The sequence below is a fragment of the Leucoraja erinacea genome, chromosome 9 (genome assembly GCF_028641065.1).
Source record: "Leucoraja erinacea ecotype New England chromosome 9, Leri_hhj_1, whole genome shotgun sequence".
NCBI lineage: Eukaryota > Metazoa > Chordata > Chondrichthyes > Rajiformes > Rajidae > Leucoraja > Leucoraja erinaceus.
The window spans coordinates 25,562,555-25,588,726 of record NC_073385.1 but is presented as its reverse complement, the minus strand read 5'-3'; the positions used below and the strand labels follow the sequence as shown (position 1 = coordinate 25,588,726).

The 26,172-nt window shown below is 42.6% G+C and overlaps 1 protein-coding gene across 1 annotated transcript in view; it reads left to right on the top strand.

Annotated features, from left to right (window-relative positions):
* The window catches only part of mdga2a (MAM domain containing glycosylphosphatidylinositol anchor 2a), an 845,563-nt gene that overhangs the window by 716,064 nt on the left and 103,327 nt on the right, over positions 1–26,172 (top strand). Inside the window, exon 13 of the mRNA XM_055640389.1 lies at positions 23,862–24,017. Coding sequence (XP_055496364.1) covers positions 23,862–24,017 — 156 coding nt within the window. The remainder of the gene's footprint in view (positions 1–23,861; positions 24,018–26,172) is intronic.

Below are 26,172 nucleotides of genomic sequence, written 5' to 3'. Positions count from 1 at the left end.
GACGTTTTGGGTCGAGACCTTCAGGCTGAGTCAGGAGAGAAGGGGGCTAGAGATATGGATGGGTGAGGTGTGAAAATGACAGATCAAAGCAGATAATGTTCAAAGAAATGCAGCATAGTTCATTGTTAGCTGAGGGGAAGGTGACAAAGAGGCATAATCAGTAAAATTTAATCAGGAGGACAGTGAAACTAGTCGGAGAACTTGGGTGGGGGAGGGACAGAGGGCGGGAAAGCAAGGGTTACTTAAAGTTAGAGAAATCAATATTTATATCGCTGGGTTTTAAGTTGCCCAAGCGAAATATTAGGTGATGTTCCTCCAATTTGTGCCTCTGACAGTGAGGAGGCCCAGGACAGAAAGGCCAATATCGGAATGGGGGTGGGAGTTAAAGTGTTTAGCAACCGGGAGATCGCGCAGGCCTAAGTGGACTAAGCAGAGGTGTTTACTGAAATGATTGCCAAGCCTGCGCTTGGTCTTGCTGATATATAGGAGTCCACACCAGGAACAGTGAATACAGTAGATGAGGTTGGAGGAGGTGCAAATGAACCTTTGCCTTCCCTGAAAGGACTGCCTTGGTCCTTATAGCCAGTTGTTTGTTGTTCATACAGCAGCCTTGCTTAGAACCACTTCCTATCATAATCCAGTGTTAGAACCATTGCTTGTTTGTCTTTGTGTTAATGAACCAACTGAAGCTACTGGGGAAACTATCAACTTGGTTGTGATTAATGCAAGATTTACACATGTGTTAAAACCTTGGTTGGGAAAGAGGAGACCAGGCTGACCTTGACGCAAGAAGAAACATCAATGATTATTGTAAATAAATCTATTACAGGTGCACAACCTTTTATCCGAAAGCCTTGGGACCAGACACTTTTCGTAATTCAGAATTTGTCGGTCTTCAGAATGGAATTTTTTTTGCGTAGATTTTAATGGCTGGCTCAGTGGTAGAGTGTTCGGCTCATATCCGCAAGGTCGCGAGTTTGCGCCTTGATCCCGGCAGTTACTCGGTCGCGAGTTTGAGTTTTCAATGTGTTTTTTTTTGCAGAATAAATGTTTGTATGAAATGCAGTGTAGGAGAGGTGTACTGACTGTGTGGGCAGAACTTTGGAAGTGATTGCCCACCAGTCTAAAAAGCCGCTGTGTCTCCCTGTCCCTGGGATAGCAGGGGGCGATCAAACAGCACAATACCCCCCTCCCCCTCCAACTCCAGAGGAATTCGCTCCCCGATGGGCCGCTACGGCGACAAGTGGCAGTTTGCCCACAGCCCGAGCTGCGCCACCCCAAGAACACCTTGCACACCATCAGCTTCTGCCCCTACGTTTTCCTCTGGAGTTGGAGCGGGGCTGGGCTGGAGTTGCTGCTGGCTGTGGGTCTCTGGGATCTCCGTGCTTGCAGTGGGCCTGGGGATCGCTGTCCCGTTGGTCCTGACGTCTCCGGCCACTCCCCTGGACTGGAGCCGAGACTGGGAACTGTACTGCCCTTTCCCCCTCCCTCTGCAATTGCAAACAACCCCACTCTCCTGCAAGGGTGGTACAGTTCCCGGAGGATAGCAGGTGGCCGGAGACGTCAGGACCAACAGGAACCCACTCCCCGATGGGCCCCTACGACGCCCCGAGCTGCGCCCCATCATCCGCAACCCAGGTTCCCCTGTAGTTGGAGCGGGGCTGGGCTGGGCTGCTGTTGGCTGTGGGTCTCTGGGATCTCCGTGCTTGCGGTGGGCCTGGGGGTCGACGTCCAATTGGTCCTGACGTCTCCGGTGACTGCACTGACCTGCAGCCATCGCCGACTTGAAGACAGTACAAAGCCCCCGCGCCGGTGCAATGAACGGGGAGCTGGAGAGGGGAGGGAAGGGGTCACACACATGGCCGGGGAGCAGAGGGGTGTAGGTGGGGTGAAACTGAAGGGAGCGACAATCTGCTGCTGCCTACACTGTGTATCGTGTCTACCGTGGGAACTTTTAACTCAGCGGGCAGACAGTTATTAACCCTCCCGCGCAATATACCCTCACTTCTTTTATGGATGGGGATTTAGTTCCCCTTTCTTCGAGGACCGACCGGAGGTTCCGCTGTCACCTCTGCGGGCCGCCCTCGGTGAACGTCCTGTCTCCCTGTCCCTGGAATAGTAGGGGGCGATCAAACAGCACAATACCCCCCTCCAACTCCAGAGGAATCCGCTCCCCGATGGGCCGCTACGGCGACAAGTGGCAGTTCGCCCACAGCCCGAGCTGCGCGACCCAAGAACAAGATGTTATTCTTGCACACCATCAGCTTCTGCCCATACGGGGAGCGTGTTCTTCTGGAGTTGGAACGGGGCTGGGCTGGAGTTGCTGATCTGGGATCTCCGTGCTTGCAGTGGGCCTGGGGGTCGGTGTCCCGTTGGTCCTGACGTCTCCGGTGACTGCACTATGCTGCTAGCATCGCGACGTGAAGACAGTACAAAGCCCCCGTGCCGGTGCAATGAGCGGGGAGCTGGAGAGGGGAGGGAAGGGGTCACACACATGGCCGGGAAGCAGAGGGGTGTAGGTGGGGTGAAACTGAAGGGAGCGACAATCTACTGCTGCCTGCCCGCTGTTAAAAGGTTCCCACGCAAGACTCACGATACACTGTGTATTGTCAATTATTAACCCTCCCGCGCAATATACCCTCATCTTCTCTTTTATGAATGGGGATTTAGTTCCCCTTTCTTCGAGGACCGACCGGAGGTTCCGCTGTCACCTCTGCGGGCCGCCCTCGGTGAACGTTTTCAAGGACCTTTCTTCAAGGACCGAAAAAATGTCGCTATTCGGAGGTTTTCGTTATTTGGATCGTCGGATTAAAGGTTGTGCACCTGTATTCTGAACAAATGTCAAGAAAGTCAAGTCAAGTGTTTAATTGTCATATGAACCCACAATGGAAATGAAACGTCTTACTTGCAGCAGCATTAGAGCCCTGTAAACAGAATGCAAATAGATATTATACAATAAACAAATATATTGAATGAATTATTAACCACAATACTAGTGCAAAAACTCTGCAATCCTTAGTGCAATCAAAGACAGTCCATAGAAGTTGGTTAACGTGTAGTGTTTAAGAGCTTGATGGTAGGAGGAAATAGCTAGTCTTGAACCTGGTGGTCATGCTCAATAGTCATGGAGTGATACAGTGTGGAAACAGGCCCAACTTCCCACCACCGGCCGATATCTCCCAGCTACACTAGTCCCACCGGCCTGCATTTGGTCCATATCCCTCCATACCTATCCTGTCCATGTACCTGTCTGACTGTTTCTTAAACGTTGGGATAGTCCCAGAGTCAACTACCTCCTCTGACAGCTTGTTCCCTACACCCACCACCCTTTGTGTGAAAATTTTACCCCTCAGATTCCTATTAAATCTTTCCCCTTCACTTTAAACCTATTTCCTCCGGTCCTCGATTCACCGACTCTGGGCAAGAGACTGTGCATCTACTCGATCTATCCCTCAATCTTATTATCTATATCTTTTTCCCGAGGGTAGAAATGAAATGAGAGCATGGCCAGGATGATATGCATCTTCAATATTGGTTCCCATTTAATCTCAGTGCCTCCTTACAGATGTCTGTACAGTGTTTTGTTGGGAAGTCGGTGGTCAGTAAATAATTTGGGCAACGCAGACCCATGGGCAAAATCAAATGAAGTATAAAGTATTAGTTGGGAACATCTGGAAATGCTGACAACCCTATCAGTCCAACCTTATCATTTCCTTCTTCACATAGCAGAGTTAAGGGCCTGTCCCACTTAGGCGATTTTTCAGCGGACTGCCAGCGACTGTCAAGGTGCCGGCACTCGCCTGAAAAACCGGGAACTGGAATGGAGACTGTCAGAGTGGAACACACACACACACTTACACTCACACTCACACTCACACACACCACAAAGGAGGGGGCCAGGGCAAGCGGGGGGAGCGCTGTCTGAAATACAAACAATGCATAGCCAAGGTGATACAGACACACTCCGCAATGAACAGGAAGGTTAAGATGGCTAGCACACAGTACGATGTCCTTTAAAGGAGTGGGGAGGTGGGGGGGGAGGGGAGAAGGAGTGGAGAAGGAGTAGATACACTTTTCAGAAGCCAGACAACTTTTAATAAGCCAGAGAGACACAGCTGTGAAGTTCAGCGGGCATTTAACATTACCGGCCAGTTTTCCTTGGTTCTGAAAGCTCATGCTTACGTTTTTTCCCCCCAATGAGCCAATGAAAATGACCGGTCAGGAAAGGCGATTAACTAAAACTACCTACAACTATCTCGACTACGAATAACTTATTGGCGACCCCACTACAACTGCACCTACGACTACAGCATTATCGATTTTCTCCATGGCGACCAATTTTTGGTTGCAGAAAATGTTTCAACATGTTGAAAAATTTGCCGCGACCATACTGACGCCGTGACTAGTTCCCAGAATGTGTGGACTCCTCGCAACCATGAAGGAGACTCACCAGAGCCCACCAGCGAACTTGTGGCAACCATGTGGCGAGCGCAGAGTCTCCTGCACTCGCCAAAAAGTCACCTAAATGGGACAGCCCATTAGAAATTTGGGATTCAGATATGAATGCGGAAGTTCCATTCCTACCAGCAGAGCTTTATTGCCAATTTTCCAATGAAACTTCCCAAATTGCACCCATGATGGAGTCAAGCGGTAGAACACAAGCTTGCTGCAATCCCTGCATTTACACAATGAAAACTGCCTGCTGAACCTGCACCAGGTTAGTGCTACTGCAGACCAAGCCCCTTTGTTTGAACAGAGAGAGTGGCTGTGAAAAATAGATCATAATATCATAGTCATACAGCATGTTGACTGTATTCTTCAATTCCATACCATTTACCATGTACGTCCTATTTTGATTTGTCCTGCCAAGGTATAGCACCTCACATTTATCAGCATTAAACTCCATCTGCCATCTTTCAGCCCATTTTTCCAAATAGCCTAAATCACTCTGGAGACTTTGGAAATCCTCTTCATTATCCACAACACCCCCTATCTTGGTATCATCTGCATACTTACTAATCCAATTTACCACACCTTCATCCAGATCATTGATGTACATGACAAACAACAAAGGACCCAACACAGATCCCTGAGGCACCCCACTAGTCACCTGCCTCCAACCCTATAAACAGCCATCCACCATTAACCTCGGGCTTCTCCCATTCAGCCACTGTTGAATCCATCTTGCTATTCCTGCATTTATACCCAACAGTTGAACTTTCTTAACCAACCTTCCATGAGGAACCTTGTCAAAGGCCTTACTAAAGTCCATATAGACAACATCCACTGCCTTACCCTCGTCAATTTCCCTAGTAACCTCTTCAAAAAATTCAAGAAGATTAGTCAAACATGACCTTCCAGGCACAAATCCATGTTGACTGTTCCTAATCAGACCCTGTTTATCTAGATGCTTATATATATTATCTCTAAGTATCTTTTCCATTAATTTGCCCACCACTGAAGTCAAACTAACAGGTCTATAATTGCTAGGTTTACTCTTAGAACCCTTTTTAAACAATGGAACAACATGCGCAGTACGCCAATCCTCGGGGACTATTCCCGTTTCTAATGACGTTTGGCAGATGCAGTATAATGTGGATAAATGTGAGGTTATCCATTTTGGTGGCAAAAACGGGAAAGCAGACTATTATCTAAATGGTGGCCGATTGGGAAAGGGGGAGATGCAGCGAGACCTGGGTGTCATGGTACACCAGTCATTGAAGATAGGCATGCAGGTGCAGCAGGCAGTAAAGAAAGCGAATGGTATGTTAGCTTTCATTGCAAAAGGATTTGAGTATAGGAGCAGGGAGGTTCTACTGCAGTTGTACAGCGTCTTGGTGAGACCACACCTGGAGTATTGCGTACAGTTTTGGTTTCCAAATCTGAGGAAGGACATTATTGCCATAGAGGGAGTGCAGAGACGGTTCACCAGACTGATTCCTGGGATGTCAGGACTGTCTTATGAAGAAAGACTGGATAGACTTGGTTTATACTCTCTAGAATTTAGGAGATTGAGAGGGGATCTTATAGAAACTTACAAAATTCTGAAGGGGTTGGACAGGCTAGATGCAGGAAGATTGTTCCCGATGTTAGGGAAGTCCAGGACAAGGGGTCACAGCTTAAGGATAAGGGGGAAATCCTTTAAAACCGAGATGAGAAGAACTTTTTTCACACACAGAGTGGTGAATCTCTGGGACTCTCTGCCACAGAGGGTAGTTGAGGCCAGTTCATTGGCTATATTTAAGAGGGAGTTAGATGTGGCCCTTGTGGCTAAGGGAATCAGGGGGTATGGAGAGAAGGTAGGTACGGGATACTGAGTTGGATGATCAGCCATGATCATATTGAATGGCGGTGCAGGCTCGAAGGGCCGAATGGCCTACTCCTGCACCTAATTTCTATGTTTCTATGTAAGCAGGCCCTACAGCCGAACCTGCCCACGCCAACTAACATGTCCCATTCTACACTTCTCCCACCTGCCTGTGTTTGGCTCATATCCCTCCAAACTTGTCCTATCCATGCACCTGTCCAAATTTTTCTTAAATGTTTCAATAGCACCTGCCTCAACTACCTCCTCTGGCAGCTCGTTCCATACACTCGCCACACAATCATGTTTTTTGAGGAGGTGGCAAAGGTGATCAATGAGGGGAGATGTTGGCTACATGAATTTTAGTGAAGCATTTGATGACGTCCCCCATGTTAAGCTGATCCAGAAGGTTAAAATGCATGGGATTAATAGTGACTTGGTCATATGGATTAATAACTAGCTCACTGATAGAAGGCAGAAGGACAATATTCAGGGTAGTCGAAAATGCTGGAGAAACTCAGCAGGTGAGGCAGCATCTATGGAGCGAAGGAAATAGGCAAAGTTTCGGGCCAGATCAGCTTCTGCATCAGCTTCAGAAAAAGGGTTTCGGCCTGAAACGTTGCCTGTTTCCTTCACTCCATAGATGCTGCCTCACCCGCTGAGTTTCTCCAGCATTTTTGTCTACCTTCGATTTTCCAGCATCTGCAGTTCCTTCTTAGACAGGACAATATTCAGGCTGGGGGTCTGTGACTAGTGATGATCCACAGAGATCTGTGCTGGGACCTTTGTTGTTTGTAATAAATATAAATGGCTTGGCTGTAAATATAAAGGGCTGGTTAGTAAGTTTGCAGATGACACCAAGATTGCTGAGATTGCCGACTGTGACAAATTCAATCAAATTATACAGCGGAATATGGATTACAGAAATAAGTGGAGTAATGGCACTTGGAGTTTAATACTAACATGTGTGAGGTGTTGCACTTTGGGAAATTGTCTGTAGGGGGAAATTATAGAATTAACTAGATTAAGTGGGACCCGTTGGGTCCCAGCATCACACGGGAAGGCTGGTCCCCCAACGCAATATTCCAATATTGGTGGCCAGCAGTGGGTGGTGGGGGGGGGGGGCTTTCTGGAGCGCTAGTATGGGTGTTGTGGGCTGAAGGGACTGGTTTACAGAGGGCTAGTATGGACATTGTGGGCCGAATAGATTCTCAGACTGGCGGCTCAGTCATTCAAGCCTGTTGTGCTGGCAGCTCACTCACTCATGGCTGATGGGCTGGCAGTTGACTCATGGCTATTCCATGAAATTCCATTTTAAGCAGGGTGCAAGGCCACCAAATTCAAGTGAAGTTTCTTACCACTTCAAAGAGGGTACAAGGGCACCAAATTCAAGTGCAGTTTCACACCATTTCAAGCAGGGTGCAAAGCCACTAAAGACAGCGAGTCGTGACCTCTCCCTCCTCCATCTTGCAGAGACTGAGCCACGCCCACAATTCTGGGTTTTATAGTCCCTCCCCCTCCCACCAGAAGGGGTGTGGCCTTCATGGTGTGATTGACAGGAGAGAGAATCTCAATTTTTTAAACACTAATAACTCTTTTGAATGGGAAAAATCATCTTGTCCTGTGCAGCGGAGGGGGACTCCGAGTAAGATGGCCAAAAATCACAGCCGTAAGTGGCAGCGTTTTTTCTAAAATCGATATACAGAACCACAGGAAGTGGTCAAGATCATACTTTTAGTAATATAGATGGCAAGACCCATAACAGCATAAGACCCTTAACAGACCCTGTACAAAAGTATTTTGTGGTCCGAGTCTCTGAAAGTGGCCCCCATAAGTTCTGTTCCTGTGTTGTACTCTTCTATGTTTTATGTTCTAATTCTCCCTAATTTATTTTGAGATGTGCTACCATTGAAGTTGAGTCTGTCATATCTAGCAATGGACCTCATCTGATCCAGCAAATTGACTGGGAACTGTATCTCCATGATGGTGTCATGGGACAAAGTAAATAGGTACATGGCGCTGGTCTACATACTTTGCAGGCAAAGATCAGAAGTGTTTATGAATTGGCTGAGTCATTTGAAATACCAGTTTATAGATGCAGGAAAAAATTTCCCGATATTAGGGGAGTCCAGAACCAGGCATCACAGTTTAAGAATAAAGGGTAGGCCATTTTCCACCCAGATAGTTGCAAATCTGTGGAATTCTCTGCCTTAGAAGGCCAATTCACCGGGTGTATTCAAGAGAGAATTAGATATAGCTCTTAGGGCTAACGGAATCAAGGGATATAGGGAGGAAGCAGGAACGGGAATCTGATTTTGGATGATCTGCCATATCATATTGAATGGCTTGAAGGGCCGAATGGCTTATTCCTGCACCTATTTTCTATGTTTCTATACCTTTTTATATATTTTTGTTAATTCTAACAGCTGCCATAATTGTGGTTGAGATGGTTCATGTCTCAACCACAAGAGTCAAGTTACTGGTGGGTGAGGTGCTTTAATTGGTGAAATTATGAAATAAAGAACTATAAAAAATGTTGACATTAAACAAACATAATTCATGTAGGTATAAAACAGCAGATGCAGAGAATATTGCACCATGCAGTTTTAACATTGGCAAAATGTATTCAACTGCATGATCTGATGCTTTTTTAATGAACTAAATTTTAGCTAATTTGAAAATATTGGCTACTTTTTATGAGTAAAATCACAGGCACAAAACACTAACACTGCAAATGTATTCTGCAAGTGAAACTTGCTTCATACCCCAATGTGCTCAGGAAGCCTGTATATTGCCTGAACATATTGATGAGTTTAATAATCACAATAGACATTAACTCTTGTAATAAATGTGTACTGGTAATTCTAAATTGCAGTGTTCCTGTCAGTGATAATTCATTATTAATAGCAGAGAAGACCCAGTTTGGTCGGATATTAACCAGCTTAATTACAGAAGCTGAAGCTTAATTACAGCTAAGCATTTTCAGAAATGAAACCCAAGCTTCTGCTGCGGCTAAAGCATCCTTGGCATTACTTTAGGGAGGTCACCTGTAATGGATCTTTGAAGACTCCTTGGGCCCAAAAGCAAAAATCAAACAGAATTAACGTCAAAGGCAATACAGGTATACCTGATCAAGATGTAGTTCTTCTCAAACAAATTGCACACTGTGGCATAGAACAACTGTATGGAGAGAAGGCAGGTACAGGATACTGAGTTGGATGATCAGTAATTATCATATTGAATGGCGGTGCAGGCTCGAAGGGCCGAATGGCCTACTCCTGCACCTATTTTCTATGTTTCTAACTGCAAATGAGGTCAGGAGGTAAGTAGCAGATGGTCTGCATCCTTAATGCATTAGAATGGATGTACAGAATTTCGATGCCAATGTAATGGATATAGAGAGTGATAGTGAGAGATCGAGAGGTGTGTTGGTTCAGATGGATAGAAAGATACAGTTAAAAAAGAGATAAATAATCAATAGGAAGAGATCTCCGTGGAGGTAGTGGAATATACAGATAGAGATGAAATTGGAAAATTAGGATATTGTGGTACTGCTATTACAAACTTTCAGAAATGCTCATTTTCTTTAGATGGATTAAAAAATTGCAGCAATTGTTTTTTTGATGCATTCATTAACTTTAATGTAGACCATACTGAATGCCCACCATGTATCAGTACATGCAGTCTTATTCAATCATTTTAAATTCAAATTATACAGTTAATTGTACTGAGGTACATTTATCAAAGGGTTGGAAAGATATTAAGATATAATGACACTGTTATTAAATGAACTTAGAATAAAATGTTACATTTTACAGTGAGAAGGATGACATCAACATATTAATACCCACTTAAATGGTTTAATACACTGTTGAAGATCTATAGCGATAAGGGGGTTGAATTATAGAATTATAGCTGTGAACTGTTTCAATGAATGTGGATTGAATGTTAGTGGTTTCTTGTGCTAAAGTGGACATGGTTATTATGTTAATATTTTAAATTCATTGATATGATACACCATGAAATATATTGCAAAATCACAATCTTCGGTAGCTGATAAATAAAAACGCTTGCATTTTTATGGTGCCTTTAAAATACGAAAACATCTCAAGCCACTTCATAGCAGTTATCATTCAAAGTGGATGATAAGCCATAAGAAGGCACAGCGTGATATCAATGCATTAATGATTTTATATTGGACATTGGGGCAGTGCATGGGGCGTGGGATTTGGAAAAGCACCAGATAGGGGCCATATACAAACTGGAGGTACAGCGCCTTATGTTCCGCTTGAGTAGTTTACAACCTTTTGGTATACTGCGGATGCTGGTTTAAACCAAAGGTAGACACAAAATGCTGGAGTAACTCAGCGGGACAGGCAGCATCTCTGGAGAGAAGGAATGGGTGATGTTTCAGGTCGCGACCCTTCTTCAGACTGAAAATACAAAAACATCTCAAGCCACTTCACAGCACTTTCAGTGCCTTCAGACTGAAGAAGGGTCTCGACCTGAAATATCACTCATTCCTTCTCTCCACAGATGCTGCCTGAGTTACTTCAGCATTTAGTGTCTATCTTCGGTAATAACCTTATGGTATGAACATTTCAAATCTCCAATTTTAGGTAACAAAAACCTACAACCCCCCCCCCCCCCCCCCCCCCCCATCAACTTCCCCCCTCCACTTCCCCTTTTTCCCCCTCCCTTCCCTAAGCCCCACCTGGTTTTCTCCTCTTCTCCCTCTCCCTGTCCCCTTCTACTTACATTATTTCCACTTCCTCAGGCTTTACCATTCACACCTATTCTATCCTAAGATCACACTTTTTTTGCCTTTTCATCTCTGACCTTTGTCCAACTATCTGCCAATCAAAGCCCTCCCACACCCCTATCCACATATCACATGCTAGGCTTTGGTCTGCCCCTGCTTCCCTTCCAGCATTCACATCCTCTTCTCATCACAATCAATCCGAAGAAGTATCACAACTCAAAACTTCACCTAAAACCCAAAACTACAGCCATTTTGAAATGAAGGGAAACATTTTGGAAAAATCAGCAGGGGAGTCACAGTGTCATACGGGTAGTAATCAGGACCTTTGGGCCAACTTACTCATGGGAACCAACATACTGCATACTGGTTCCTCCTGACAACATTTGGCCCATATCTCTCTAAATCTTTCCTATCCATGTACCTGTCCAAACGTATTTTAAATGTTGTTATAGTACATGCTTTAACTTTGAACAAGTTAGGGCTTTATTCTTTGGAGCGCAGAAGGTTAAGGCGGGACTTGATAAAGGTTTTTAAAATGATGAGAGGGATAGACAGAGTTGACGTGGAAAAGCTTTTCCCACTGAGAGTAGGGAAGATTCAAACAAGGGGACATGACATGAGAATTAAGGGACTGAAGTTTAGGGGTAACATGAGGGGGAACTTCTTTACTCAGAGAGTGGTGGCTGTGTGGAATGAGCTTCCAGTGAAGGTGGTGGAGGCAGGTTCGTTTTTATCATTTAAAAATAAATTGGATAGTTATATGGATGGGAAGGGAATGGAGGGTTATGGTCTGAGCCCAGGTATATGGGACTAGGGAGAATATGTGTTCGGCACGGACTAGAAGGGTCGAGATGTACCTGTCCGTGCTGTAATTTTATATGGTTATATGGTATATGGTTTTAACTACCTCCTCAAGCAGCTTGTTCCATTTACCCACCACACTCTGTGAAAATCTTTCCCTTTTCACTTTAAACCCATGTACTCTGATTCTTGATTCCCCAAACCTGGGTAAAGGACTCCGTGCATTCATCCTATTGATTTTCCTCATGACCGTACGTACCTACCTCTAGACGATCACTCTCTTATCCTCCTTCGCTTCAAGCAATAAAGTCCTAATCTGCCCAATCTCTCCCTGTAGCTCAAACCCTCAAATCCTGGCAACATCCTCGTAAGTCTCCTCTGTACTCTTTCCAGCTTAACAACATCCTTCCTATGGCAAGGTGATCAAAACTGAACACAACACTCCAAATGCAGCCTCACCAATGTCGTGTACAACTGTAACATAACATCCCAAATTCTGTACTCACTACCATGACTGATGAGGGTCAATGTGCCAAAAGCATTCTTGACACCTGTGATAGCACTTTCAAGGAACTACGTACCTACACTCCTAGATCCCTCAGTTCTACAGCACACCCCAGGACCTGCCATTCACTGTGAAGGTCCTACTCTGCTTTGACTTCCAAAAGTCAAGTCACTAACACCTTGAGGTATGCGAGCAACATAAATAGGGATTACAATGAGGTGGTGGCACCTAAGGTACAGGCAGGAAATAGATGGGTTACCACAAGGAAAGGGAGAAGGCAGAGAGTGCTGGAGTTCCCTGTGACCATTCCCCTCAACACATAAGTTCATGTGAAAGGAGCAGAATTAGGTCATTCAGTCCATCATGTCTACTCCAAGTCTAGTCTTCTAATTCTGAGGGTATGACCTCTGGTCCTAGACTCTACCACTAGTGGAAACATCCTCTCCACATCCACTCTATCCAGTCCTTTCACTATTCGGTAAGTTTCAATGAGGTCACACCCTCATCCTTCTAAACTCCAGCGAGTAGATGCCCAGTGCCGTCAAATATTAACTCACTCGTTCCTGGGATCATTCTCGTAAACCTCCTCTGGACCCTCTACAGGGCCCTAAACATCCCTAAACATCCTTCCTCAGATATGGGGCCCAAAATGTTCTAAATACTGCAAATATGGCGCCATTTAAGGCCTCAGCATTATATCCCTGCTTTTGTATTCTAGTCCTCTCAAAATAATTGCTAGCATTGCATTTGCTTTCCTTCCTACCAATTCAATTTGCAGATTAACTTTTGTGGAATCCTGCACCAGCACTCCCAAATCCCTTTGTACCTCCAATTTCTGAATTCTCGCCCCATTTAGAAAATAGTCTTTGCTTTATTCCTACTACCAAAATGCATGACTCCACACTTTGCTATGCAGGTATCTTTTGGATACAGTTGTGGGGGAGGTCAGGGCAGGTGAGAGCAGCAGCAGCAGCAGTGGTCCGGTCTGCAGTGGCGGGTCTGGCTCTGAGGCACAGACAGGAAGGGAAATGTCAGACGGAGCTGTAGTGATAGGAGAGTCGTTAGTTAGGGGAATGGACCAGAGATTCTGTGGCAGCAAACAAAACTCCAAGATGGTTTGTTGCCTCCTTGGTGCCATGGTCAAGGAGGTCTCTGCACAGTTGCAGAACAATCTCAAGGGTGAGCAGCCGGAACTCGTTGCACATGTTGGCACGAATGACCTGCGTAGAGTGGATGTGGGGAAGTTGTTTACACCAATGGGAGAGTCTAGGACCAGAGGCCGTAGCCTCAAAATAAAAGGACGAACCTTCAGAAAGGAGATGAGGTGGAATTTTTTTAGTCAGAGGATAGTGAATCTGTGGAATTCATTGCCACGTGCTGTGGAGGCCAAGTCAATGGTTATTTTTTACGGTGGATATTCCTGATTAGTAAGGTTATCAGGGGGGTATGGGAAGAAGGCAGGAGAATGGGACTGAGAGGGTAAGATATATCAGCCATTATTAAACAGAGGAATAGACTTGATGGGCCGAATGGCCTAATTGTGCTCCTGGAACTTATGGATTGACATAGGTAGGAAAAGGGATGAGGTCCCTTTTTGGGTTGTGAATATGGGGAGTTAGGCAGAAGATCAAAAGCAGGATCCAAGGGCAGTTATCTCTGCATTATTCCCCAGTCGTGTTCTGGAGAGGATAGGAATGGGAAGATAGGATATGAATGCATGGTTCAAGGGTTGGCGAGGGGACAGGGATTCAGATTTTTAGGCCTTTTTGGGATATTCTCTGGGCCAGTAATCATGTGTAAAAGAGGGACAGGTTGAATCTGAACTGGAGGGAGATCAATATCCTTGCAAGGATGATTTAAACTAGAGATGCAGGGTGTGGGAGCCAAAGTAGTCGATCAGAAATTGGAAAGAATGATGGAAAGGTTGACATTATGGCCGATAAGTCTCAAAAGATGGGTAGGGTGGGAGAGTTGAAGGAATATAGTGATGCTGTTGGGCTGAAGTGTGTTTATTTCAATGCAGTAAGTATTGTGGAGATACCAGATGAACTTAGATCCTGGATCAGTGCTCAGCACTATGATATTCATAAAATCATAAGATCATGTGATTGGAGTAGAATTGGATGTTTCAGCCCATCAAGTCTAGTCATTGTGTCACTCAGAGAGGACATACTAGAGGTTCTGTCCGCTGAGGCGATATGGGTAAAGCTCAGAAATAAGAAAGGTGCAAGCATTCTAATGGGATGTTAGTATAGTCCCTCCAATAGCAAGCGGGAGATAGAGGAACAGATATATAAAACAATCACTGAAAGACGCTAAAGCAACAGGGTTGTCTTAGTGATTTTAACTTTCCCATTATTGACTGTGACCTGCTCAGTGCCAAAGACTTAGAAATGGCAAAATTTATAAGGTCAAATAAGCCTTGTCAGGTTACTGGTGTTTCAGTCAAAAAGCATTTTGGGGATGCCAATCACGACTCCAGAAGTTTGAACCAAATATAGCTACAAAAAGCTGAAGTAACTCAGCAGGTCACGCAGCATCTCTGGTGAAAAGGAATAGGTTGAAAATTGTTTTGAAAAGGGAGAAGATTAGAACTTTAGGGAAGGTACTCCATTATGCCTACTATGTTACCCATGTTACCCCTAAACTTCTGTCCCTTAATTCTCAAGTTATGTCCCCTTGTTTGAATCTTCCCTACTCTCAGTGGGAAAAGCTTATCCACGTCAACTCTGTCTATCCCTCTCATCATTTTAAAAACCTCTATCAAGTCCCCCCTTAACCTTCTGCGCTCCAAAGAATAAAGCCCTTATTCAAAAACGAGGTTGAATAAATTTTATCCAAACGTCTCTCCCAGATGCGATAAATGTTTGTTTCAAAACGCTAATATAACACATTCATTTGTAGGATGTACAAAGTTGAATACATTTTGGAGTGATATATTTGATATATTTACAAAACTTTTCAAGTCAAGAATAGAACCCAAAACGGAATGGATTATATTTGGAATAATAGGAGAAGATACCAATTGAAATAAAGACCAAAATGTTTTTTTTAAATTATGGGTTAATAATTGGAAAGAATTTGATACTTAAATTTTGGAAAAATACAACCATACCAACTGTTAAAATGTGGATTAGGAATATGATGGACATAGCACGCCTTGAAGAAATGAGACTCCGACTAATAGATAAATATGACCAATTCTTAAGGAGTTGGTCTCCTTTCATCGACTTTTTGGAATCATGTGATGCAGCGGTATCGTAAAGATTGCTGATTTCAGTTCATGACGTGGATAGATCTACATCTCCGAATACAGATTTGAAAAATTCTCTTTTAAGGGGCCTTCTCCTCTATTTCTACTTTCCACTTTTTATTTTTTTTTATTTTTTATATACACACTTCACGTTTTTTTATTCTCTACCATCTATTTTTCCACTTTTTCCCCTTTCTATCTTTTTCTTTTTCTTGTCTTTCTTACTTCCTTCTCATAACATAAAACTAGAGGTTGTACATGGAATGGATTATGGTATGACATAGTTGGCACCTAAAATTAGGTTCCACTGTACTGTTTTGTACTGTATTAACTTCTAATAAAATAATAAAATTTAAAAAAAAGAATAAAGCCCCAACTTGTTCAACCTTTCTCTGTAACTCAGTTGCTGAAACCCAGGCAACATTCTAGTAAATCTCCTCAGTACTCTCTCTATTTTGTTGACGTCCTTCCTATAATAAGGCGACATGACAATAAACTCACTTGAACTTGAATTAGAGAAAGGCAAACTACAATTTCATTAGGCAAGAGCTGGGGGAGGATACACTGCGAGCAACTTTTATTGGGGAACTCCACATCTGATATCTGGGATTTGTTTAAAGAGCAGTTGTTCAAAGTTCAAACCGGCATGTTCCAGTAAGGTGGAGGGATATGAATGGTAAAATAAGGGGAACTTAGATGATCAAAGAAGTTGCAATTTTGGTCAAAACAGAAAAGAAAGTGCTTGCATGGTTCAACACAATGAGATCAGACAGGGTCTTTGATGAAAGAGAAAGGAAGAAAGAACTTAAGCGAGTGATTAGAAGGGCCAAAAGGGGTCATGAAATGGATTTGGCAAGGTGCATTAAAGAAAATCCTAAAGCTTTTCATACCTATACTAGAAACAAGAGGGCAACCAGGGAGAAGTTAGGACAGCTCAAGGATGAAGAAAGGAATTTGCGCTTGGAAGTGAGATCAGTGTGGAGATTACTAATATGCAAGGGCAGTTTGAGTTTAAGAAGAAGAAGGTGTTGGGGCTCCATAAGTGCATTAAAATGGATAAATCCCCAGGACCTCATGGAATTTATCCCAGGTTCTGAAGAGAGGCAACAAAGGAGATTGCAAGACCCTTGACAAAGATCTTTGTCTCTTCTCTACCCACAGGTGAGGTCCCAGAGGATTGGAGAGTAGTTAATGTCCTTTATTTAAGAGGGAAGTAGATAGAATCTAGGAAATTATAGGGAAGGTGAATTTTTTGGTGGTGAGGGCTTGGAACACGCTGCCAAGGATGGTGAGGCCGATATGGCAGTGGAATTCAAGAGACTTTTGGGTAGGCATATGAGTATGCAGGGAAACTCCATATGTTATATAAATATGGTTTATGTGTAGGTAGACAAGAGATGGCGTCATGTTTGGCACTGACATTGTGGGCCAACGGACCTGTTCTTGTGCTGTACGGTTTAATGTCCTAAGAACAGGGGCGATGGATGTAGGCTTTCAATGGAGCATAGGATAATTGAAGAGATGGTCTTAATCTTAGAGATAAACGAGCTTGAGAATATTTATTTATTTTCGCAGCAGTAGATGGAATGATCAAGGATTTCAGGGTGCAGTGGTGAGTGAACTAAGGTGAAAGTTGTCATTGCTGCAATCATCCATTTGACTCTGAAGTAGTGGATATGTTTAGCAGCAATCTAAACAGCTTTTGATGTTGGCTACACAGATTAACACTGAACTGCTAAAATCGGCATTTTTTTTTATATTGAATGCAAGATTAAGTTTCAAACTAAGGAAAATTGGGATGTTTGTACCAGTTGTGGATTAACGGAGATGGAGGCATTAAAACAAAAATCCAGCAGGTCAATAATTGCAAAATATTAACAGTGAGTATAAATCCTGATGATTTTCTTCTAGAAAGAATGAATTTAAATGAGTTTGGTGAACAATGATCCAATGGTAGTTTTGGTGAACAGTGGTCCAATGTGGACCATTATTCCACTGGACCAGTGAAATTATTTTCCTACTTACGGTTCAGTAAAATATTGCCACACCGAAGTATAATCCCCAATTAGCAAAGTGTACAGAAATAATCCACTGAGCCCACATGCAAGAGGCTGCAGGTTTTGTCACCATTTTCAGTCCAATCCTCGCTGTAGGTCTTGTGAGTGTTGCCCAATCCAGGTAAGCCTCCAGCCATCGCTTTCCTTGGATGTCTGGATCAACCTGCAGCCAACGTCCCTCTCCTCGCCCGTGCCACTGGGTTCCACCCACAGCCGACCTTGAGGACACGGTAGGCCAGACCCTGGTTCTTCTCCAATCGGCAACTCTTTGCCAGAGTGGATGCATAAGGAAAGAGGAAAGGGGAAAGTCATGAGCAAGTGTTAAACAATGGTCTGGTCTTTGATCATGATGGTGATGTGGGCTTGGGGAGAGGATTGGTTGCATACGATGGCAGACATTTCAGGGCAACTTGGCTGGGGATACATTTAGATGAAAATGGTAATCAGTAAGGTCATAAAGTTATAGTCATAAGTGAAAGGAGCAGAATTATGCCATTCGGCCCATCAAATCTACTCTGCCATTCAATCATGGCTGAACTATCTCACCCTCCTAAACCTAATCTCCTGCCTTCTCCCAAAAACCCGTGACACCAGTACTAATCAAGAATCTATCTGTTTCTGCCATAAAAATGAAGGATGAAAAGTGGCTCTATGTAGGGAGTAAAAGTTAACATGTCATAGAAATCCAGAATGGGATACATTAGGAATTTATAGAAAAGGCTGGAGGAAAAGAAAACAGAGATGTCTGATGGAGGAGAGACAAAATAATGCTTAGATAATGGTTTGTGTTATTTTGGATGGAAGAAGTGATTTAAAATATGGCCAGATCTCAGATATCGGGTGAAATGAGGAATAGGGAAATGAGGAATTATGGGCATTTTGTTGCCATATAATTTTTGTTAAAATTTATATAATTACTCACTTTTATGGACTGGTCTGAACAAAGTAGTTTAAATTAGCACTACCAGTTCTTAATGCATAAATAGAATTGGATTATGTAAATTAAGCTTAATTATAACTTCATTTATATGGATTATAAATCGTCATCCACTTGAAATGGAAATTATTCTTTAGTTCACATAATTGAACATTCTTCCTTTGAAATCTAATGAGGATATATATTTAAAAGTAAAAAGCTGTCTACTTATATTTTGGCATAATTAAAACAAAGACATATTAACATAATTAACCTGTTTGTTTCCAACATTGCGAACATTTTTATCATGTAATTATTTATGAAGGTGAAATAGAATGGTATATCCTCGCGTGGGAAATATTTAGACTTTTATAAACTCTTCATTGTTCTGCTGTACTTCCTTTTTAATTCTGTATTGACTATTATTCATGCATCGTACATGTAATATACTGATTATTTTCTACATTATTGAGATGTGGTTGGGATATTAGTGCTGCACAATATCATTGTTTAAAATCATTGCAGCACTAGTTTAGTTTAGAGATACAGTGTGGAACCAGGCCCTTTGGCCCACTGAGTCCACACCCACCAGCGATCCCCGCACATTAATACTATCCTACACTATTTTTACATTTGTACCAAGCCAATTAATCTACAAACCTGTGCAACTTTGGAGTGTGGGAGGAAACCAAAGTTCTCGGAGAAAACCCATGCAGATAACAGGGAGATCAAGTTCGCCGACGACACCACTGTTGTGGGACGAATCACTGATGAGTCAGAGTCAAGTTACGAGTCAGAGTATAGAGGTGAGGTCGACGGATTGACCAAATGGTGCCAGCACAATAACCTGGCTCTCAACACCAGCAAAGCCAATGAATTGATTGTGGCCTTTGGAAGGGGTAGCATTGGGACCCACAATCCTGTTTATATCAGCGGGACGATGGTAGAAAGGGTCAAGAACTTCAAATTCCTGGGCGTGCATATTTCGGAAAATCTTTCCTGGTCCCGGCACACTGATGCAATCATAAAGAAAGCACATCAGCTCCTCTACTTCCTTAGAAGATTACGGAGAGTCGGTATGTCAAAGAGGACTAACTCGGACTTCTACAGGTGCACAGTAGAGAGCATACTGACTGGTGGCATCGTGGCTTGGTTCGGCAACTTGAACGTCCAGGAGCGGAAAAGAATGCAGAAAGATGTGACCACTGCCCAGTCCCACATCGGCTCTAACCTCCCCACCATCGAAGGGATCTATCGTAGTCTCTGCCTCAAAAAGGCTGGCAGCATCATCAAGGACCCACACCATCCTGGCCACACAATCATCTCTCCGCTGCCATTAGGTAGAGGTACAGGAGCCTGAAATCTGGTACTTCCAGGTTCATGAACAGCTGCTTCCCCTCAGCCATCAGGCTATTAAACTCGCCATCATACAAACTCTGAACTATAACAGCCTATTGCACTTTATCTGCTTATTTTATGTGTACATATATATGGTCTATGTTTTATAGACACACTGAACTGTTCTGTATTTATGCTTACTATATTCTGTTGTGCTGCAGCAAGCAAGAATTTCATTGTCCTATCTGGGACACATGTCAATAAAATCTCTTGACTTGACTTGAGAATGTACAAACTCCATACAGACAAACATCCGTAGCTAAGAACAATCCTGGGTCTCTGGCATTGTAAGCATTGTAATGCAGCAACTCTACCCCTGTGCCACCTTGCCGGCCCTGGACAACACGTAATTAGATGCAAAATTTATGTGGAGAAAACAAATCTATATCTCACTAATATCAGTGTTAATTTTTCCAGTGAATCAAACAGAAAGGCTTATATGAGAGAAAAATTCTGAAGAGTTTCCTCTTTTATGTATAGGTCTAAATGAAAGTTAGCACTTGTTAATCTGTTGTTCAGCCATTATCACCTATTAGGACTTGACAATAGACAATAGGTGCAGGGGTAGGCCATTCGGCCCTTCAAGCCAGCACCACCATTCAATGTTAAAGAGGGAACTGCAGATGCTGGAGAATCGAAGGTCCCCACCCACCCCCACCCCTGATCAGTCTGAAGAAGGGTTTCGGCCCGAAACGTTGCCTATTTCCTTCGCTCCATAGATGCTGCTGCACCCGCTGAGTTTCTCCAGCTTTTCTGTGTAACCCACCATTCAATGTGTTAATTGGCTGATCACATGATTAGGCATCTTGCACTTCTACCCAGTCAAGATTCTTTTGTGAGAGGTCAGGCTTTGTTGTAGTTAGCGCCATTGTACTTTGAGGGAAAACTACAGGATTACTTTGGGGGAAAAAATCTATGAAATTCCCTTTCAATTAAAAATACACACAGGTTTGCTTTCAGCTATAAAACAGTGAAGTTTTCAGAACGAGCCTGGAAATGTACAATATTATAATAAATGGCTTGTATGTTTGTATTAATTTAATCTATTTTAGAAGGATGAGAGGGAATCTCAGCTAGATAGGGCTCTTGAAAATAGCGGAGTCAGTGGATATGGGGAGAAGGCAGGAACGGGGTACTGTTTGGGGATGATCAGCCATGATCACATTGAATGGTAGTGCTGGCTCGAAGGGCCAAATGGCCTACTCCAGCACCTATTGTTTATTGTCTATTTTATAATTTAATTGTGGTGTAGAACTGTTAACCATATGTGTATAATAAATAGCAGAATAATATCACAATGTTTTTGCTAAATTTGTATGTATATTTGCTGCCAGTTATGCAATATAGTTCTTCATATTGATTCAAGTTCTGTCCCAAATTGGCATCAGAGAAAAATGCCTGTTAAAAGCATATGGCTTTATAACTATCTACATGTAATTATGACACATGCGCCTACAATAGCTATCATAGCTCCTTCAAATTTCTTGGGCAGTACAACTTGTCGCGGTAGACACTATGTTTTAAGTTACAATATCCATTGAGCCCATAGATGAAAGGATGACAAAACTGGTGTTCTAAAGGATTTGCGTTAAGGAACAGAATTAGCCTCTGGCGTTTGGATACCACCTTTGATTTATTTTCATCATTTGAACATGATCTTTTCCTTTGTTGAAACTGGTGATCATTAGCTTTGAAGCGATCATGCAGAAGACATTGAATTCAAAAGGATCTGCTCCTGACTAAAATGTGCAAAACAATTGGGTCCATAACAACAAGAACATCTACTTATGTGATATCTTTAACCCAGTAAAATGTTATTTTGGTGGTCAATTATAAGACCACCAAAGAACATTTGACACTGAGACACATTAGATATTAGACAAGATGACCATGAGAATTATGTTTCAGCAGATTTACGTAATATTCATTAACAGAACAGTATTCAAGGATGGATGGGTTTGATAAACAGCCCTTTTCCCATGCTAAAAATACACCTACTAGATGGTAGTAGTTTAAGTTAAGAAGGGAAGAGTTTAAAGAAGATTTGAAAGAAAAATGTTTTCCACAGATTGGTAGGAGCCTGGAATGCAATGGCAATGTTTCAAAAGCATTTAGACAGGCACATGAACAGGCAGGGAATATAGGGATATGGAGGCAGATGGGATTAGTTAAATTAGCATCATAGGCGGCACAGATATTATGAGCCAAAGGGTCTGCTCCTGCCTGTATTATTCTAGGTATGTAATTCATTAACTGAACAATTACTGGCTAAGTATTTTTAAAGTTGGCCCTTCCTTGTGACATTTTCCATGCCTTCCCGTGATGCAGACTTTGTCTTCCCTCCTCAAAAAATCCCCAAAATGAGGAGTTAAGAGTCAAACAAGTTGCTGGGATTGTAATTCTACTGAGGTCAGAACAGTGTGAGGATGACAGATTTCCCTTCACTGAAAGACATTAGTGAATCAGATGTTTTGTTATCATAATCCGATTGTTTCATAGCTACTGAGATTAGCTATTTTTAATTCCATATTTATGTAATACTTGAATTTAAATTCACCGGTTGCCATGGCGACATCTGAACTTGTGTCTCTGGATCAATCTGGTTGATAATCTATTCATTTAACTGCTGCACTGCCGTGTCTCTGAGAAGTTTAGTTTAGTTTGTGTTTGCTGTTGGAACATACAAAATCACTTGTTGAGCTCTAAACATGACATGGTGATATCAGACGTTATATGCTGCTGAATTTATTGTGCTAACACCAGCTTTCAGATCATGTATGTGTAGTCAGTGTCAATCCAGCAATTCACGAAAGCCTTGTGTAATTAATTCTGCATTGTCCATAAAGAACGTAAATATATATCACATGAAATCAGCAACCTCTAAAGTAATATGTATTGATGATCACCAAAGCAAAGCTGCTTTGTTGTTTATGAGCTATATTTATGATTATCATTGCAGTACAACTCCAATAATCCACAATCCAATCATTTGGAAATCCCCAACAGCATGGCATTGGGTTCACCAGGTGATGTTCTCCATGCTCTCTTTAAACACACTATGATTTATGTTCACCCGCTCCCACTTAAGTATGGCATCTCTCGTTCCCATGTTCATAAATTCTAGGAGCAGAACTAAGCTATTCGGCCCAAGTCTACTCCGCCATTCAATCATGACTGATCTATCTATCCTTATCAACCCCATTCTCCTGCCATCGCCCCATAACCTCTGACACCCTTACTAATCAAGAATCTATCAATCTCGACCGTAAAAATATTCATTGACTTGGCTCCACAGCAAGGAATTCCACAGAAGCACCACTAAAGAAATTCCTTCTCCTCTCCTTCCTAAAGGTACGTCCTTTTATTCTGGGACTATGGCTTTGGGTCTTAGACTCTCCCACTAATGGAAACATCCTCTCCACATTCTTTCCAGGCCTTTCATTATTCTGTGATTTTCAATTCACCCCCTTTCAACTCACCAAGGCCCTGGTTCCCATGCAGCAATTCTCACACTCCTTTTAAACTTTTGAGTTGTTTTTCTAGAACCCTCTTTAAACTATTTCCCATGTTCTTTTGCAGCTTATAGCTGTGTAACATTGTGAAGAACAAAATTAATTAAAATTGTGTCGGGGAATGAGAGCAAATAACGTCCAGTGGTCCACCAAATGTTGGGAACGATGTTCTAAATGTTAAAATGATTCTGTAGCAGATTTTTTTTAATTGCTGTATTTGAACTTTTTCAAATCCCTCAAGTAGTATTTAATGGTATACTGAAGCTGCAAATTGAATGGACAAGTATTCAACTATACTTTGTTATATGCACCCATTATAACATAGTTAGAGATGTGCATGTATCTGTTAACAGGAGAATTCAACTGTGCATTTGAAAATGATAAGATCTGTGGGTTCACTCAAGACCGGATCGATAATTTTGACTGGACACGGCAAAGTGCTTCAACTAGGAATCCAAAGTACACTCCAAATACGGGACCAAGTGCTGATCGAAGTGGCTCCAAGCAAGGTAAAGTGCCAGTTTAATTGCAGAGAACATGTGCCTGTCTAATCGAAAGCTTACAGTAACCATTTATTCTCAGATTTAGGTGAGTGTAAGCCTGACTTTCACTGTTTCTTTCTTCTATCTCAAGATACTAATAAGCAGACATGCCATGTTGATGGAAGGTCTCGACCTGAAGAATTAACTCAGTTTTTGTCTTCACAGATGCTACCTGACCTGCTGAGTGTTTCCAACATTTTCTATTATGTTTCCAGATTGTCAGCATCTGAATTGCTTTGCAAATAGTGTTCTTTTATTTTGTTGCTATTGCAGCAATTATGACTTGGACTTGCATTATGACTTGCCATCTGTCCTTTATGTAGCAATGGGTTTATAATGGGAACAAAAGTATTGGTGTGAATAAAATGGGTTTGTGTAGCTACACCCTGCATTCATTAGCCAAAACCTCCTGCAGAGTGTTATCTCTGTTTCCAGTAAACTGTTTGAATGAGGCTGGATTGAAATGCAACCCTTCCATGCCTGTTTTTTTTATTGAGAAACCAGTGCATTTATTTTTACATCTTCCATGCACAATTCCCATGGATTACTTCTCCTATGGGATTTGGGTAATTAGAGATACTTGCAGCATCCATGACAGCATTGTGTGCAGGAAGCTTATCCAATGGCACCATTTAGGATATTAATGAGTTCTGATATATCACGAGAGTCACAAATCTAACTTGTAAGCACTGTAAGCAAATTCATGTGCCCAAACTCTGTTCTTTCCATTAGTGTTTAATTAATTTTGCTCTTGTAAGAATGTGGGAAGGAAGGCAGCGAATCATTTATCACAACTTCACGCATCATATACCAACTTCAACTTGCAAGAAGTAATGAAGATTTCTTTCGCAATGAAGAAAGAGAGCTTAACTTACAGGTCATTTTGTGCATTCATTACATGTATTTTGTTTGTTCTTCCCTCACATCAATTTTCGCATCCTCTGCCGACTAGTTTAATTGTTTAGAGATACAGTGTTGGAACAGGTCCTTCGGCCCTCTGAATCCATGCTGGCCATCGATCACCCGCTCACACTAGCTCTATGTTATGCCACTTTAGCATCTTACACACTTGGGGCATGGGTTTTGCAGAAGCCGGTTAACCTACAAACCTGTACCTCTTTGGAATGTCGGAAGAAACACCCGGGGAAAGCCCATGCGGTGTCGGGGAGAACATACAAACTCCGCACAGACGGTACTCGTAGTCAGGATCAAACCCAGGTCTCTGGTGCTATGAGGCAGCAGCTCTACCATTGTGCCACTAACTACAAAGATTTGTGCAGTCTATCAAATTTTTTGTCCCATATAATATTGCATCACTCTTTGGATTAATTTAGTTGTTCCACACTTTTCATGCTGTGGTGCGTTTCTAATGAGTTCTACCTTTCTCTTCAGAGACATCCACTTTCATACCAAGGTGCCCTCCATCTGATTTACTTCATTTCATGCTCTTGTAAGCTACTGACCATTTCTTACAAAATCAAATTTAATCTTTGATACTTATGGAAGACGAGAGATCATATAACCATATAACCATATAACAATTACAGCACGGAAACAGGCCATCTCGGCCCTACAAGTCCATGCCGAACAAATTTTTTTCCCCTTAGTCCCACCTGCCTGCACTCGTACCATAACCCTCCATTCCCTTCTCATCCATATGCCTATCCAATTTATTTTTAAATGATACCAATGAACCTGCCTCCACCACTTCCACTGGGAGCTCATTCCACACCGCCACCTCTCTCTGCGTAAAGAAGTTCCCCCTCATATTATCCCTAAACTTCTGTCCCTTAATTCTGAAGTCATGTCCTCTTGTTTGAATCTTCCCTATTCTCAAAGGGAAAAGCTTGTCCACATCAACTCTGTCTATCCCTCTCATCATTTTAAAGACCTCTATCAGGTCCCCCCTTAACCTTCTGCGCTCCAGAGAATAAAGACCTAACTTATTCAACCTATCTCTGTAACTTAGTTGTTGAAACCCAGGCAACATTCTAGTAAATCTCCTCTGTACTCTCTCTATTTTGTTGACATCCTTCCTATAATTGGGCGACCAAAATTGTACACCATACTCCAGATTTGGTCTCACCAATGCCTTGTACAATTTTAACATTACATCCCAACT